This window comes from Capricornis sumatraensis, chromosome 23 (genome assembly GCF_032405125.1).
Source record: "Capricornis sumatraensis isolate serow.1 chromosome 23, serow.2, whole genome shotgun sequence".
Lineage (NCBI taxonomy): Eukaryota > Metazoa > Chordata > Mammalia > Artiodactyla > Bovidae > Capricornis > Capricornis sumatraensis.
The window spans coordinates 25,278,849-25,297,231 of NC_091091.1; the positions used below are offsets into that span (position 1 = coordinate 25,278,849).

At 39.7% G+C, this 18,383-nt stretch overlaps 1 protein-coding gene across 1 annotated transcript in view; it reads left to right on the forward strand.

Annotated features, from left to right (window-relative positions):
* Positions 1-18,383, forward strand: part of CFAP58 (cilia and flagella associated protein 58) — a 106,698-nt gene that overhangs the window by 20,768 nt on the left and 67,547 nt on the right. The window contains exons 8-9 of the mRNA XM_068961363.1: positions 2,116-2,198; positions 5,870-6,061. Of these exons, the coding sequence (XP_068817464.1) occupies positions 2,116-2,198; positions 5,870-6,061 (275 nt within the window). The remainder of the gene's footprint in view (positions 1-2,115; positions 2,199-5,869; positions 6,062-18,383) is intronic.

An 18,383-nucleotide genomic window follows, 5' to 3' on the forward strand; every position in this document is an offset into this window, starting at 1 on the left:
GGTAAATAATTCATGAGAAAAATGGGCAGAGGGCTAGTGTGGGCAATTTGAAAAACAGAAAACAAATAATTGATCATGAAACATGAGAAAGTAGTCGACCTCACTACCAATCAAAGATATGTGAATTAAATATAGACATACTGGTTTAGGAAAAGCTATCAGGTTGTCAAAGATAAAGGAGAATGGTAATAACAGTTCTAGTTTGGGTGTGGATTTAAACTGCTATTAATTTTTGGAGAGAAATTCGGCAGCTGGAGAAAGTTCAGTTCAGTTCAGTTCAGTCGCTCAGTCGTGTCCAACTCTCTGCGACCCCATGATAGCAGCACGCCAGGCCTCCCTGTCCATCACCAGCTCCCGGAGTTCACACAGACTCACGTCCATCGAGTCCGTGATGCCATCCAGCCATCGCATCCTCTGTCGTCCCCTTCTCCTCCTGCCCCCAATCCCTCCCAGCATCAGAGTCTTTTCCAGTGAGTCAACTCTTGAGGTGGAGCTTCAGCTTTAGCATCATTCCTTCCAAAGAAATCCCAGGGTTGATCTCCTTCAGAATGGACTGGTTAGATCGCCTTGCAGTCCAAGGGACTCTCAAGAGTCTTCTCCAACACCACAGTTCAAAAGCATCAATTCTTCGGCGCTCAGCCTTCTTCACAGTCCAACTCTCACATCCATACATGACCACAGGAAAAACCATAGCCTTGACTAGACGGACCTTAGTCAGCAAAGTAATGTCTCTCTGCTTTTGAATATACTATCTAGGTTGGTCATAATTTTTCTTCCAAGGAGTAAGCGTCTTTTAATTTGATGGCTGCAATCACCATCTGCAGTGATTTGGGAGCCCCAAAAAATAAAGTCTGACACTGTTTTCACTGTTTCCCCATCTATTTCCCATGAAGTAATGGGACTGGATGCCTTGATCTTCATTTTCTTAATGTTGAGCTTTAAGCCAACTTTTTTGCTCTCCTCTTTCACTTTCATCAAGAAGCTGGAGAAAAAGGTCTTTAAAAAGAAAATCACTTTTGATTCAAGGACTTCCTCTCCTAGATGACCAAATGAGCAGGAACTTTCATAGGATTATTGCTTATAATTACAAAACAAAAAATAAAAAGAAGCAATTTAAATGTTAAGATAAGGATTGGCTTAATAAACATTTTTATACAGTGAAATATGAAGTCTTTAAATGTGCTGATGTAGATACACATTTATATTATAGAGAGGTATTTATTTATACTGGTTAGTTATAAAAGCAAGTTACAAGACTGTATGTGTGTTATGGCTCCATCTTGGTGTATATGGTGTATAAATATATTTATATACACACATGTATTTGCATAGGAAAATGTCAGGAAAGAGACACATCAAAATCTTAAGTAGATTCTGATTTTTTAAAATAAATTTGTTTATTTTATTTGAAGGATAATTGCTTTACAGTATTGTGTCGTGTTGGTTTCTGCCAAATATTGACATGAATCAGCCACAGGTATACATATGTCCCCTCCTAGTTTCTGATTTTTTAAAAAAATTTTCCCTTTAGTTTATTTTTTGGAATTGTTTATTTTCTAATTACTTCCTGTGTTTCTAATTACTTGTATAATAAAAAATATTTCAGGAGAGCAAGGACTTTTGGGGCTTCCCTAGCATCAAAGTGATAAAGAATCTGCCTGCCAGTGAAGGAGACATGGATTTGATCCCTGGGTCAGGAAGATCCCCTGGAGAAGAAAGTAGCAACCTATTCCAGTATTCTTGCCTGGGAAATCCTATGTCTGGAGGAGCCTGGAGGGCTACAGTCCATGGGGTCACAAAAGAGTCAGACACAACTTAAAAGGACTAAATAACTAGGACTTTTTGGAGTCAGAAAGACCAAACTCCCAACCTTAGCCCTGTCACCTCTTGGGTGCAGACCCTTGGTGTATGGGTCTCTAAGCCTCAGTTTCCATCTCTTTAGTGGGATGGGAAGACTTACCTCACTGAGTTATAATGAAGATCACGTACCACTCAACAGAAAGCAGTTTTATAGCTACAGATAAATATATAAAGCAGTTTTCATGTCACTTTGGCAGATTCTTTCTTGGCAGGCTCTCTTTATATTTATTATTGTTTTTCTCTCTGGTGATTTAGAGGTGGAGGCCTCAAAGAAACAAGCAGAACTTGATAAGAAAGCAATGGATGAGCTTCTGAGAGAAAGGGACATATTGAATAAGGTGCGTTTGTTACAGTAACACTGGTGAATAAATGTCTTTCTTTAGTGCTACAATATCTGCCTATAACCGGTTGCAGGGGAAAGAAAACTCTGAGCCAAACAAAAGTAGATTAGAACTAATAATGGTGCTCAATTGTCCTCTACGCAGCTGTCCATATCCACGTTCGCTGGCTGTGAACTGAAACCACAGTATCACCTGTGAGCACAAAGGCACTTTGAAAAATTATCGTATAAACTAGCAGGGGATTGTGGAGAGTCTTGTGGTTTCTGTTCCTATTGCTGGTGTCTTATTTGGCATCTAAGCAGTTGACCAAGATTTCTGATTTTAATATCTATAATTTGCAATTTTGTGCCAATCCAGAAAATACAAGTGAGTTCTAATTAACTTTTAGGTGTTTAAAGGATGGCCGGTTGGCCATACCAAGAGTCTCTAAACTTTCCTCCATCTTTTCCAGAGTGTTGGAGGGCTTGGTTTCTGCTTCTGGTGCTTATACCTCCTAATCTTTGAGCCCAATATGGTCCAAAGCTGAGGGAGAGGCTGGAGGGAGCTTGAAGCTTACAGACCCCGCCCCCACCCCCCTTTCCTCTCTTAGCCCCTTCCAGAGGATTACCTCCATTGACAGTCACTCTGAGGAGATTAACTACATTCACAGGTCTAGGCTACGTGTTCCTGCTCAATAATTCCCTCCAGGGAGAATGAAGCATGAGCAATGTGTCAGGTGTAGAGTGGGGAGGCTGCTTCCACAGCAGACAGCTTGCTGGCTTTTGGTCAGGAGAGCTTCTTATCAAAGTAGATACAGCCTATATTCATTCATTTCAATTTTTTATTACTTTAATATTAATTATTTTAATATTTCTTTAGGTTTCCCAGAAATGAATAAATGTTAACAAAGTAGATTATCCTGTAGCTTAGAGCAGACTATTTAGGGAATCTTAGGAAAGAGTAGAAGATTAAGTATCTTTACATGCTGAGCACTCCTTCAGAAAGTCATTAATTTTTTTTTTTTTGCATAATCCTAGAACTGTGCCTTTATCCCATAAGTTTATAAATAACATAAATATATAAATCATATAATAAAAATAATAATATAAATACTATTGTTGGAGTTAGATTTTTAAAAAACTTTTTTGTAACATATACAACATTTAATCCGTTTATATTTTGTATGTTCTGGTAAACCGCCTTTGGATTTTCTGCCACAATAGGACACCTAACATTTTAATTTTACACCTATTTGTTTAATTTGACTACATCAGCTTCGTCTTGAGGGCAGGTACTTTTTAAACATTTTTTGTCTCTCCCAGCCATTGCATCCTAGTGCCTGACAGAGCGCCTGCTCCTCTGCAGGTGTGCAGTCAACCTTTGTTGATAATACATCCTTTCCTCACTGACATGGAATGCCACCTTCATTGAATGAATGAGTGACATAGTTCTGACAGGCAGCAATGTTCATATATTTGGTTCTCTCAGTGTCATGTTGAAGGGACTTTATCTTTCATAGAGCAAATGTTTAATTCAGTACTTGAAAGTAAAGTTGACCTTTTCCATTTTTCTATGTCGTCATCCGACCAACGTTTCATGTCCTTTTTTTTTTTTTTTTTTAAACCAATTTATATTCCAGTGGTTTTCAGTCCTGACTGCAGGTCTGTATTGGTTAGAGATTTCGGAAGGGATTACGAAGTGCCTTGTGGAACCCAGGGGGCTTTCCAGGTGGCTCAGTGGTAAGGAACCTGCCTGCCAGTGTAGAATATATGGGTTTGATCACTGGGTTGGGAAGATCCCCTGGAGAAGGAAATGGCAACCTTCTCCAGAATTCTTGCCTGGAATATTCCGTGGATAGAGGAACCTGGCAGGCTACAGTCTATGAGTTCACAAAGAGTCATACACGACTTAGCAACTAAACAGCAACATAGAACCTAAGGATACATCTGGGCCTCAGGAAGGATGAAAACCTGGCCTTTCACTTTTGGGGTGCCCAGAAAGCCCTCTCCCTCCACCACTAGACTTCCAGCTGAGTCATAGCTTCATTTCTGTCTTTCAGTAAAATCATCTCTCTCTCTCTCTTTCCCTGTCCAAATGGCAGAAAAAAGCTATCGCCAATAAACAGCTCCTGAGTTTACATCTTCTGCTAAGTTACAAAAATCTAGAGGCTCTATTTCAGAAGTCGCTGGGTCCATTCAGCTGTGGCTCTAGAAGCAGACATGCTGTGGTCCATCATGAGCATGGCTGCAGAGTTGCTCTGTATTCATTCTGTGTTCCCGAGGAACAACCTGACTTCTTGAGCAGCCAAACCAAGGCACTTCCATTGTAGTAGCATCAGAAACCACCAGGGCAGCTTCCCCCACCCCTCAAAAAATGTAGGTGCCAGAGTCCCATCCCAGATCCACGGAATCTCTGGAGTTGGGGTGTGAGTGTCTGTCTGTGTTTTTTTTTTTAAAACCAGGTTCATTCTTTTTTAATGTAGTAAAATACACAGAAAACAAAATTTGCCATTAGTGACATTTTGTACATTCATAATGTCGTGTAGAACATCATGAATCTAGTTCCAGAACATTTTCATGACCCAAAAGGAAACCCTGTACCTGTCAGGCAGTCACACCCCACTTTCCCCTCCTCCCATCCTTGGAAGTTACTCATCTGCTTTCTGTTTCTGTGGATTTGACCATTCTGGATATTTATATAACTGGAGTCATACCGTATGTGACTTCTTATGTCTGACATCTTTCACTCAGGATAATATTTTCAAGCTTCAACCATCTCGTCGTGTCTACTTCATTCCTTTTTATGGATGGGTAGTACTCCACTGTATGGATATAGCATATTTTGTTTATTTATTCATCCAGTTGATGAACATTTGGGTTGTTTTCCCCTTTTGGCTTTTATAAATAGTGCTGCTGTGAATGTTCAGGTACACGTTTTTGTTTGAACACCTGTTTCAGTTCTTTTGAGTAGATAGCCAGAAGTGATGTTGTTGGATCATGTTAATTCTGGCTATCTGTATTTTTAATACGAAGGTTTTTATTTTATTTTGTAGTCAAAGCCTGTGATACATGATTTAGGTTCAGCTGTTCTAACTTCACAAGTGAAAGGCTAGAGTTGGAATAGAGATTGGCTTTGGGGTCAGCCAGCTCGGGATTCAAATCCTAGCTCTGTCCCTCCCCTGTTCTGTGAACTTGTGTGTGCGCTCAGTCATGTCTGTCTCTTTGTGAGCCTATGGACGGTAGCCTACCAGGCTCCTCTGTTCATGGGATTCTCCAGGAAAGAATACTAGAATGGGTTAACATGCCCTCCTCCAGGGGATGTGCCCAACCCAGGGATCGAACCTGTGTCTCCCGCTCCTCCTGTATTGCAGGCAGATTCTTTACCACTGAGCCACTGGGGAAGGCCATGAACTTGTAGGCAAGTAGCTTATCTTCTCATTCTCAGTTTCCTACCCCTAATATGGGAGCAATATAGGCCCGCTTCCTAGGGATGTTGTCTCTTAGTGCCTTTTTAAGTGTGTCTATAATGCTCTATGCAAAATTAACATAACAAGCTTTTAGTAATCTGTAGAAAATATGATTATTTTTATTCATCTCCCAAACAATGCACCTGATTATTTTAGGATTTAGGCAACAAGTAAATTTAACCAAAAACCCACAAACATTTTTCGGTGCTGTCCTTATTTTCAGAATATGCTTAAGGCGGTCAGTGCAACCCAGAAACAGATAGACCTGGTAAAGCTCCACGAACAAGCCAAGAGGAATCTGGAGGAAGAAATCCAAAACTACAAAGACGAAGCTCAGAAGCAGAGAAAGATCATTTTTCAACTGGAAAAGGAGCGAGATCGGTACATCAATGAAGCCAGTGACCTTACCCAAAAGGTAAGCTACTCCTCCATGGAAAGGGTCGAGCATCAGTGCGTTATTTCTGATTGCCACACATTGTTGCAAAGACAGATTATTCAGATTGCAGCTTGTGGTTCACATGTAGATTTAAAATAGCGAGCAATAAGCTCTGCTAGCAAATCAGCTACTGCCCATTTAGAGTAAACAAATGCTGATTAGATATTTGCAGAACGTAAGTTTGGAGGAACACAAATGCGTGTGATCAGTCCATCCCTGGCAGGACATGTCTTCCTTGTAAAAGATGCCCCGTGATCCTCATACCCCTGGTTGGAAGCCATTGTAAAACAGCATATTCCTCTTGCAACTTGATCATGTAGAAGCTCCACTGATTGATTTACTGACTCTGAGAGGACTAGTTGTCAGTTCAGGCACTCATGTTCTAGTGTGACTAAGCTTGTTAGCCTCTGTATCCGTCGGATTAAGTTGTTGCAAATAACCCTCAGGTCTCAGTCGTTTATAGCAACAGAGATCTATGTTTTGTTCACATTAATGACCTTTGAGGGTCAGCCACAGCTCTGCTTCATGTCCTCTTCATTGCAGATGGACTCTGTTGGAATGTGTTGGCCTCTTATAGAGGGAAAACTGTGTAATGGTGAACCTTTGATATGCTCTCAGAGCTTCTGCTGGCAAAGGAAGGGTAAAGGGTCAGTCCATTCATATTTCATTGATCAAAGGGAGTTACGGGATCAAGCCTGATATCCTCAGGCAGCAGTGTGATCCTACTAAGGGAGGGGCCTTACCTGGTGAGACAGAGACTATCTCTGAACATATAATCTGTTGTAACCTCCTACGTCTTCCTTCCTGGCAGTCAGTCTCCCGCCACTCCTGGCTGCCATCACACTGTCAGAGTTGTTAAGAATTCCAGTGAAACCTTATTATTACTCCCAGCCTTACAAACCTCAGTCATCTCTCAGCAACCTGGAGCAGTGCTTCCTAACATTCTTTGCATCACAGCATTGTAGAAAATAGCATGTCTACAGTATGTGGAATTGAGGGGGATGAGCCTGTGCAGGGCTGGAGGGGCTCACCCAGGGATGCTAGCTGCCCACGCCCCACCTGGCCTACCTATGGGTAGAGTGAATCAGTGTTTTTTGTTACATACCTATAACCCATGCCCTGGGATTTCTTTGGAAGGAATGATGCTAAAGCTGAAACTCCAGTACTTTGGCCACCTCATGAGAAGAGCTGACTCACTGGAAAAGACTCTGATGCTGGGAGGGATTGGGGGCAGGAGAAGAAGGGGACGACAGAGGATGAGATGGCTGGATGGTATCACTGACTCGATGGATGTGAATCTGAGTGAACTCCGGGAGTTGGTGATGGAGAGGGAGGCCTGGTGTGCTGCGATTCATGGGGTCGCAAAGAGTTGGACACGACCGAGCGACTGAACGGAACTGAGCTGAACCCATGCAAGACATAGCAATTCATATATTCTGACTTATGCAACAGAGGCTAAGCTCTTTGTTTTATCTGGAAAGCCCTTTCTTACCCCTTCTCTGAATGAAAAATTCTTATTCATGCTTCAGTACCCAAATCAAATGCTCATGTCTGGGGTCAAACCTATTTTAACTCCTTAGGCAGAGCAGAGCTAGTCACTTCCTACTTAATGAGTTTGTTGATATCTCTGGAAGAACTCTTACCATCTTCTAGTGTACTTTTTTATTTATACCTTTGTTTGTAGTGAGCTCTTGGGAGCAAGGACTTTATCTTCTCTTCATTTCCAGCACATAGTAAATGCTTGTAAATAGTAGGTACCAAAACTGGGTTGAACAAATAGATAGATGATGAGTGATTAAAAAAAAGATTGCTGTCACTGATTTTAATATAGGATTGTGTGTTTCTTTCTTTGCTTATGAAGGAGAGAGACTGGTACCAAGTTTTGCTGGTAACTGATTTTCACAATTTCTGATGTTTAACTGCACAAGGTTGCATAATGTCTCACCTAAATAATTTAAGCACAAGTTCTTAAAATATTGTTTATCAACTATAATTTTTCTCTCTTACTTAACTCCTGACAGTGTGTATCTAGCAACTTGTGTCACCTCTGGACTGCTTATTAAAAACATATATATCTTTTTGACACCTTCTCGTATTTCTTTCTTTACTGTCACACACACACACACACACACAAACACACACACACACACACACACACACACACACACACAAGTACCTCATTCCCACAAACAGAAAGCTCCCTTTCATGTATCCTATTTATAGGAAATTGAGGAATAATACCAGGGACTGGGGGAAGATGTCATGAAACTGATATTTTCATTTCCTTCTAAAGTGGGTTGTTCCAAGTTTATCCTTTTGACCCCACAATTTCTTTTGTAAAAACTGAGTATATGAAGAATAAGAATGCAGAGATTTTTATAAAAGAATTTCTTCAAAATAAATTGTGCAAATTTGCCATGTGCCATTAAAATCACGTTTGAAAAATATTTTTTAAATGGGGAATATGGTCACAATATGAACCTGATAAGAACAAAATGCAAAATTATTTATATGGTTTGACCTAAATTTTATCTGTGTGCAGACAAAAAGGATTGGGGTCATTATATTATGGGGTGGGTAGTGAAAATTAAATGAGGTAATGTCGGTAAAGTATTTAGGATGATCTCTGGCACATAGTAAATGCTATGAAATATTTCATAAATAAGCAAGTAAATAATTAACTTGTAGATAAACAGCCCAGAATTTTTGTTCAAAGTGGCATTTGGATGTAGCTATTTTCAACTTCTTGTTAAATGTCAGTAACAGAGATGAAAAGTTTTAATGGCATCAAACACTAAGGTTGACATAAGGCCATGCTAAAATAGAAGAAAAGAAATTGGATGAGAATTTTAAAGCCAGTAGAGGTGAACTGAGGAAAATCCACCTGGCCCTCAATTCACAGTCCCTTGAACTTGCTTGCAGTCGGGAAGGAGAGGGGCAGTGGTGAGCAGGAAATGGGGGGAGATAGGAGAAGATGAGAGAGTAGGCTGGGCTATTCTGGGAGGCAGGACCAGTTCCCAGGGCAGGAATGACCGAGGAAGTGCTAAGCATGGGGCCTCCGATGGTCAAGTTTAAGTTCTTTACTGTGCTCTGTACCTGCAACCTTCACTGACAGTCTGCATCAACCCCGTGGGTGGACTGAGCTTTGTGGGGGCAGGGACGGCGTGATGAGGGATGTGGGATGTGAGATAACACACCTAGAAAAGGAACCATACGTGCCAGAGAAAAGTGCCAGTCGAGAATCTGGAATTCTATTGAAATAGGAAATCAACGCCACAGTGAATAGGAGAAGTATAATTCCTCTAAGAATTCTTGGAGCTTCTAGGTTGGTCATGCTGGGCTTCCTAGCCCACAAAATGAAGATTATAGATGTTCTGCTGTTGTGGTTAAGAACAGTGTGACCCCGGTAGGACAGAGGACTATCATCTGGGTTATAAGTCCAAGATGACATTACTTCTAAGACAAAACAAAGATAAAGAAAGGAAGTGATGGATAAAATAAGGAACAGTTGTGAAGAGACTAAAACACCTACAGACCTCAAACCAACTCAAAGCAAGCAATGGTAGATTTAAAATCCACACTGAAGTTAGTAAGTTAGTAAAGAACAGAACTGATGTGGGAAATGGAATCAGTGAAGTGGAGTGCAAACTTGAGTAGTTCCCTTAGAATGTTCAGTTCAGTTCAGTCACTCAGTTGTTTCCTACTCTTTGTGACCCCATGGACTGCAGCACGCCAGGCTTTACTGTCCATCACTGACTCCTGGAGCTTGCTCAAACTCATGTCCATCGAGTTGATAATACCTTCCAACCATCTCATCCTCTGTTGTCCCCTTCTCCTCCTGCCTTCAGTCTTTCCCAGCATCAGGGTCTTTTCCAATGAGTTAGTTCTTCGCATGAGGTGGCCCAAGTATTGGAGCTTCAGCTTTAGCATCAGTCCTTCCAATGAACATTCAGGACTGATCTCCTTTAGGATGGACTGGTTGGATCTCCTTGCAGTCCAAGGGACTCTCAAGAGTCTTCTCCAACATCACAGTTCAAAAGCATCAGTTCTTCAGTGCTCAGCTTTCTTTATGGTCTAACTTTCACATCCATACATGACTACTGGGCAAACCATAGCTTTGACTAGACAGACCTGTGTCAGCCAAATAATGTCTCTGCTTTTTAATATGTTGTCTAGGTTGGTCAAAGCTTTTCTTCCAAGGTTTTCTTCATACTCTTAGAATATAGGTGGAAACAAAAGACAAAAATGGTCAAAGAGAGGATAAGAGATAAGGATAGGGAATAAAAAGCATCCTACAGGTTGCTGGTCTATGATGGAGGAACTGAGCCCCAAATCAAAGAAGTAACAGAAAATATTTTCTGGAGATGAAGAAGGAACTGTACATGCAGATTGAGCATGTTTCTGGCAAAATCAGTGACAGGAGAAATCTCATAGACTTGCTCTGGGAGGAAGTCCTGTGTCTGTATGTTGTTTAACCCACAAAGGTAAAGAAAAGTACTGTCTGAGAGTTAGGCAAGAGGAAAAAGCTGAAGTCTAGTTCCTTTTTTTTTAACAGGAAAAAGGGTAGAAGGTAATGGATCAACATGTGAAAACTAGGTATTTCTGAATAGTAGGGATCCAGATCGTTTTAAATTTACCTCCTTTGTGCTTTTTGTGTTCTTCAAATTTTCTGAAATGAATATATATTACTTTAGTATCTTGTTCCAAAGAAAAAATACTAAAAAACCTTGCCTTTCAGTCAAGGACCAATAAAACCTTAGAGGAGCTTTATTTAAAATGTTTTCTAATCCATCTGTACTTGGTTCCCCTCTCTGGCAGGTGAAGAAATCTGATGTTATTACCCTATCTGCGTTTCTGAGTGTGCCTCATGCCTTTTACAAGTTCCTTGAGGGCAAGTCTTCTTGAGCTCTTTATGTTACTTATTTATTAAATAGGTATTCAAATGTATTTTGAAAGGGTGAATGGAAAGCATAATTAGACAACTGAATCAACTAGTCAAAGGTATCTATATTAAATTCTTCTTCAGTAATCTGTTATCCCATGAGGTCACAAAGTGGACATGACTGAGTGCCTAAACTTCCTTAAACTTATGGGTCTGCTCGCCTTTAAATTCTTCTGAAATAGGCTGACATGACGGACAATGTTATCTGAATTATTGGCAATTTTAGCTGTGAGTGACTTCTGGCCGGATCTCCTCTTTCTTCTGGGCTGCAAAAACAGTGTCAATATTTGCTTTCTGATTCTTTTTATTTAGAAGGAAAAAAAGGTGAAATCTAAGCTGCTGAAAGCCCTACATTACATTTTATTAATTTAACTTGGCATTTGCAAATGAGAAAGAAGATTCCTTTTTGTGCCAGAATTGGATGGCTCAGAATCCCAAGCCTTTCCTATGCGTTTATCTCAGTCAACATGTGCCATGATATTACTGCATAATAAACAACCACCAGGTCTCATTGGCATGCAAAAACAAGCACTTATTTCTCACTCACACACCTGCAGTTGACAAGGGTCAGCTGATCTGGGCTGAGCTTGCTGGGCTTGGCCTGGGGCTGCGGGTTGGGTCCAGATTTGCTCTGTGTGCTTCTCATCCTCCAGGACATGCACACTGTTCTCATGGAGAATGGAAGGAATGCAAAGGGCAGACCCAACCACGCAAGCACAGTTCATGAGTCTCTACTTGCCTAATGTTCTCTGACATCCCATCAGCTATGGCAAGTCACATGTCCAGGCCCAGCCTCAACAGCAAGGGCAAGTAGACTCCTCCCATAGAGGTGGTGGGAGCAAATATTCATGGAGCCATGACAAGCTACTATAGTGTTTCAGCACTTATTCTTTATAGTTGGGCATTTTTTCTTTTATTATTGGAGTATAATTGCTTTGCTGTGTTGTATTAGTTTCGCTGCACAGCAAAGTGAGTCAGCTATATGTGTATATATATCCCCTCCTTCTTCAGCCTCCCCCTACCCCATCCCATCCCTCTAGGTCATCACTGAGCTGAGCTCCTTGGGCTATACAGCAGCTCCCCACTAGATATTTTACACAGTGTATATTCAGCACTTTTTATTTTCATGGTTTTTCCTCTGGTGCAGTATAAATTTTATGATTCAGCTAAATTGAGAGGCACCAAGAGTGGCATTATAAGTTGTGGTGGTTTAGTTGCTAAGTCATGTCCAATTCTTGTGACCCTATGGACTGTAGCCCACCAGGCTCCTCTGTCCATGGGATTTTCCAGGCAAGAATACTTGAGAGGGTTGCCATTTTCTTCTCCGGGGGAACTTCCTGACCCAGGGATCGAACCCGGGTCTCCTGCACTGCAGGCAGATTCTTTACCAACCGAGCTACTAGAGAAGCCCAATTATAAGTTATGGTCCACCATATTTACTCTTTTCTAGACTTTTATAAATTTTAGGTAAGATCTTTCCTAGTTAATGATTAAAACTGGGGAACATTCTGCACATTATGCATTTGGCTCATTTTAGGACTCCCTTCTTTTTCATTCTAAATATTAAACTTCTAGCTATCTCCTCCCAGGCTTCTTATAAACTGAAAAGCATTTTTCACAATGAATTCTTACCAGCAAGTTTCTTAGCTCCCTGCTTATTTGCCTTATAACAATGTCAAGCAAAGCTCTTGTAGACAGAGGTTCCAAGAAATGAATAATGATGTGCTTTCAAGGATTTAGAAGTAAGTGAGGATAGCAGAAGCTGATCAAAGAAATATCATTCACTGAATAGGTACTTCATAATAAAATGAAGTTTCTGTTTTTTCAATATTAATTTGAAGTTTTTAATACAGAGCATCTTTAAGGGTAGAACTCTGGAGAGTGCCTTCAAGGGGACATACACAAATCATAAGGTTTTCATGTTATAATGAAATAAGTGTACTATGGATCACTCTTTTCCTGGAGGAGAACAGAGTGATCCATAGAAAAAAACCGAATTGATTTTTTAAGTGCTGATATCATATAATATCACATAATGTTATACCATGATAGTCTATTAACATTTATTAAATGATTAAATTATGATATGCCTGGTACTTATATTATGACATAAATATAATTTTTCTCGCTTTTATCCTCATTATAGCCCTCCTAGGCAGATATTATAGCCTTCATTTTTGGATAACATGTTATTAAAAACAGATAGAAACATAGATATGCCTCCCTGAATTTGAGATAGAGGATAAAATAAGAAAGCAAAACAAATAGAGAAGACTTAAAATTTCACATGACTGGGCACAACAATTTTTTTTTTTTTTGAGAGTGAGTTTTCCAGTTTTATTATGGAAGTAAAGGCATTGTCAGCATTCAAACCATTGACACCAAGTCAGAAAAACTTACTTTAAAAGTTTATTGTACTGATATTTCATCAATTGCAAGTTAAAAGATTCCAAATTCAATGACCTACTTTCTCTTCCTGCCTTAGTACATATGATGTTTTGACTATGGCTGCAGATTTCCTGCACACGTTATTGATTTTTATCTCACTATTATTTCTATCGGCAGGTTGTTTTAACAGGAAAAGAAAAGGCAGTAGGTTATAAACTGAGACTATGCCCTCACAGTGCACTGTAAGCATTTTCTGGTCTCCCCTGAAGTAGGCATCCACATGCTAGGCTGTCCAACCCTCTGGCCGTAATAAAACTCTCTATCTTTGGATGTGATTTATCTCAGAGTTGGTTTGAGGTATCTAAAGTATAATCAATTAATTAAGCTCCAGACCCATAGCTGGCATTCTGCATTCTCTTATATATCCTTTTAAACTGGGAACATTTTGCTGATGAAGGGTTTTGTGTCTACCCAATACTCTGCACATTTTGTGAATTTTCAGGATTTGAACCTCTATGTGACATTGGTTTGAATGATTTCCTTCAAAAAAATTGAGTCCTAACACTTGGAACTAAATTGCTTTGTGAATTGTCTTTTCCCTTTGTTTCTATACTTTAAAACTTTTTGCTGTCATTTAAACGAAATAACCTTTGATCTTTTTGGTATCATGACGGGTTCCTATTACTCCCAGCTTCAAGAATCTGGAAACAAGTTAGACTTTGTGTACTGTTGTTTGCAAAAAGATGAACCTGGCTATCTGGGTGCCCCAGAAAGAAATGCCCTTGGTTACATCTTTTCTCTGAAGCATTATTCTGTCTGTGCAAAGGATTATTCTTTCTGTAATACTTCTCTAAGTGATTGAACAAGCAATTTTTTTCTTTTCTCTGATGTGCTGCTTGATATTCTGAATGCTGATGATGCTGTTCAAAGTATTTTCAATCTATTCATTTCACTGACCTCAAGGAAGGTGGTCATGTCCATAGAAAGGCTACATTTGGGGCTAAGATAGTTTCTTTCTTTAAAAAAATCAAACAAGTAACAGATCCAGGAATGGATACCTTATTTAGGTTTCCCATTTGTTCCTAACTTAAACATTTTAGTTGCTAGTGGTGGTACCTTAAAAGGCCACCTGCTACTCATCTTCAAGGGATAGATCAAAGAGATGATGGAAGAAGGAGTGAAATGTCTTTTCATTTCAGATCTACCCACATGCCTCTTCTGCAGACCTCCTCTTCTCAAGTTTTCTAATTTTGTTCCTTCAAGCCCCCTAACCAACAATGCAAGCCATTCTTCCCTGAGTCTTTATATATTCTTACCTTGGGCCATTTTCTTTCCACACAAAGTGGGTGATAGAAATTAATAAAAATAAAACAGCAAAATAATATAAAATACTTTGTACAAGGACTTCCCTGGTGTCCAGTGGCTAAGACTCCACGCTCCCAATGCAGGGGGCCTAGGTTTGATCCCTAGTCAAGGAACTAGGGATTCCCTGGTGGCTCAGAGGATAAAGTGTCTGCCTGCAATGCCGGAGACCTAGGTTTGATCCCTGGGTTGGGAAGGTCCCCTGGAGAAGAAAATGGCAACCCACTCCAGTACTCTTGCCTAGAAAATTCCGTGGATGGAGGAACCTGGTGGGCTACAGTCCATGGGGTCACCAAGAGTTGGACACGACTGAGCGACTTCACTTCACTTCAAGGAACTGGATCCCACATGCTGCAAATAAAAGATCTTGCATGCTACAACTGAAGAACCCACATGCTGCCTTGAGCACGGAGGATCCACGTGCTGCAACTAAGACCCGGTGCAGCCAAATAAATGAATGCATGAATATAAAAAAGGACTTTGTGCAACTCTGGTTGCATAAATGTAAAAGATTGGTTGAAACAGATATTTTCTTGAAAATATGTACACACATCAAGGCTTCACTCAAGGAGAAGTAGAAACCATAGAAAGATTAATAACCATGGAAGCCACCAAAACGTCTGAGAGAGAATTAGCTCCAGTGTTGTCACTGGGGGCCTAATTATTTTAGAATTAAGTTCCTTCAAACTTTTAAGAATCAGATAATTCCCAGGCTATGTAAAAAATTTTTTTTCTGTGTATGAATTTAGAAAAATGTATTATGTATTCTTGGGGGTAATTTTTTTTCTGTTGGAATTTCTGTATTTCATTTATTTTTCTTTTTTATTAATTTACTTTTTATTGGAGGATAATTGCTTTACAGTGTTGTGTTGGTCTTGGGGGTAATATTGATTGGCATTACTTTACTGGCCTAACCCTTGCCTTCTGCTGTGATAATGAACAAAAGCTCCAGGCCTTGGAGAGAGCTTGGGGATGAATGAGTCCTTGGGTGGGATGACCTAGGAACAAGAAGGAAGAGGTAGTTCTCGCAAATTATGTAAATACCAAATATTAACTTCTTAGATAAGATGTGTATGGCCACCCTATTACTCTCCCAGTGTTTAATTCTCTCATAACACCCTGTGCATATCTCAGATTATTGGTTGTATCCATTCCTTGATTATCATTTTACAGTGGAGTCACTCACTAGAAGTGAATTTGAGGGTAGGGAATGCCTCTTATTTTTCTTTCCATCACTGGTGCTTTTATAGAGCTGCTGTAGATGGGTCCTCAATGCATGTTCAATGAGTGAATGAATAAGTAGGCGAGTGGTTGAATGAATTAACAAAAGAGTACTCAGCTCACTTTATGAAACTAGCAGAAATCTTGATATTAAAATAGAACCAAAAAGGAAAAAAACTATAGACTTAGGTCACTTATGAATATGTATGTAGCATCCTAAATAAAATTCTAGCAAACCAAATTCAACAGTACATTAAAAGAATCATCCAGTATGACCAAAGAGGGTTTATCCTGAAACCACAAGGATAGTTTTCTATTAAGAAAGCTATTGCTGGTGGTATGAAATGTAAAATGTTACAGCCATTTTTGAAAGCAATCTAGCAGTATCTATTACAGTTAAAAATATTTATGTCTTTTGAGCCACATACTCCTCTTCTGGGAATCCATCCCAATAGAAGTAAAAGAACAAGTGCATAAGAACACATGTATAAAATGTTCATTGTAGCATGATTCAGACTGGCAAAAAAATGGAAGCCAAGTGAATGCCTGTCAGAGGGAAGGGGTTCACCTGCACTATAGGGCATTATGTCCCTTTTAAAGAGAATTCCCACAAAGTATAAAAAGCAAGGTGCATAAAAATATATAAGAGGATCCCACTTTGCTGAAAAATAATGACCAAATTCAGAAAGCAAAAGGAAAACAAACCCCTGAACCTGTATATTCACTAGTTGGCTAGCTGTGAACTACATTACTTCTTCTGATTTCAGTTTCCTTATTTGTAAAATTGGGATGTGATAATGCACATCTATGAGGATTTTTGTGAAGATTAAATGAGTTAATACCTGTAAAATCCTTGGTATACAGAAAGTACCTGAGAAATATTAGCTATTATTATGATAATGACATTAGTAGACCTAAATAGAATATGCAGAATTCAAAGAAAAATATGGAAGAACACATGCTGGATCGTTAACCTGGTTTCTTTCTGTGTCAATGAGGGACTGATGTGGGTGGAAGGGAGAAGAAGGTTCAAGTAAATAAGAAAGAGAAGTGAAGTCGCTTAGTCACATCTGACTCTGTGACCCCATGGACTGCATAAGTACTAGAGTGGGTTGCCATTTCCTTCTCCAGGGGATCTTCCCAACCCAGGGATCGAACCCAGGTCTCCTGCATTGCAGGCAGATGCTTTACCCTCTGAGCCACCAGGGAAGCTAAGAAGGAGAAAATAAATGTTTATTTCCCATTTATGCACTTATTTAGAATTACGGCATATGGGACTATGAATAAAGAAATAAAATCAGAATACTTGTAAAAGAAGACATTTGTTACTAAGTATATCAGATCAATAGAACTGATAGTGTAGTACAAAATAATATATGCTAAAAAGACATTTATTAAAATTTGATTCCATCCTTCCTTAAATATAAATCTAAGAAAACTTTGAAAGATATTGGATTTCACTGGTGGCTCAAATGGTAAAGAATCTGCCTGCAATGCAGGAGACTTGGGTTCAATCTCTGCATTGGGAAGATTCCCCTGGAGAAGAGAATGGCAACCCATTCCAGTAACATTGCCTGGATAATTCCATGGACAGAGGAGCTTGGTGGGCTCTAGTCCATGGGGTCACAAAGAGCTGGACATGACTGAGTGACTAACACTTCTTTCACTATTTAAATATATAAGGGGAAATATATTAAACACCAGCCATCATTAACTCTGTTGGGGAAGCATTAGAACAGGGTTTCTTAGAATATATTTTCTGGAATACTAATTCTACAAGCAGAGTAAAAGTATTCGCTGCTGCAATGACTGGGGTTTGGGAACATGATGCTCACAGGTATCCAAAACCTGAATCATATATTACCATGACAAAGATGTCCTTTTTGACCTTTAGGTTCTAGGTAAATCTCTTCTTTCGAGGAAGCTTCCCTGGCCCTGTTACTTCAAGTGCACCCCTCTCCTTCTTTCTCTGTCATGTTTCTCTGTTTATTTCCTTCAACTGCAGTCATTAATTAAGAGAATTCCACTGAAATGCAGTGAAATATTCTTAAGAATTTTCTCCTGGTGTGTTCTAGCTGTTGTTAAAGTACAAGCTCTATTCATTCAACCAGTTTTCCTTACAAAATTTTTTTTCTGAAGGAATTTTAGAAGAAGTTTGTCCTTAGAAAATCAATTTCCATGGTCATTGAAGCTAAGAGTCATGATGATGTCATTTCTACTGTGTGGATTCCTTGTCGAGAAGCATTGGCTCACGGTGGAATTTTGGGCCTCGGTTTTCCATACTTGCAAAAAAGAGGCAGCTACTTCTGCATCTCCTCTTGCCTAAAAGTGTTTTGCGCACAGTAGAACACGTATTCTTATGAAGTCTTTTGGGTTTCCCTGATGGGA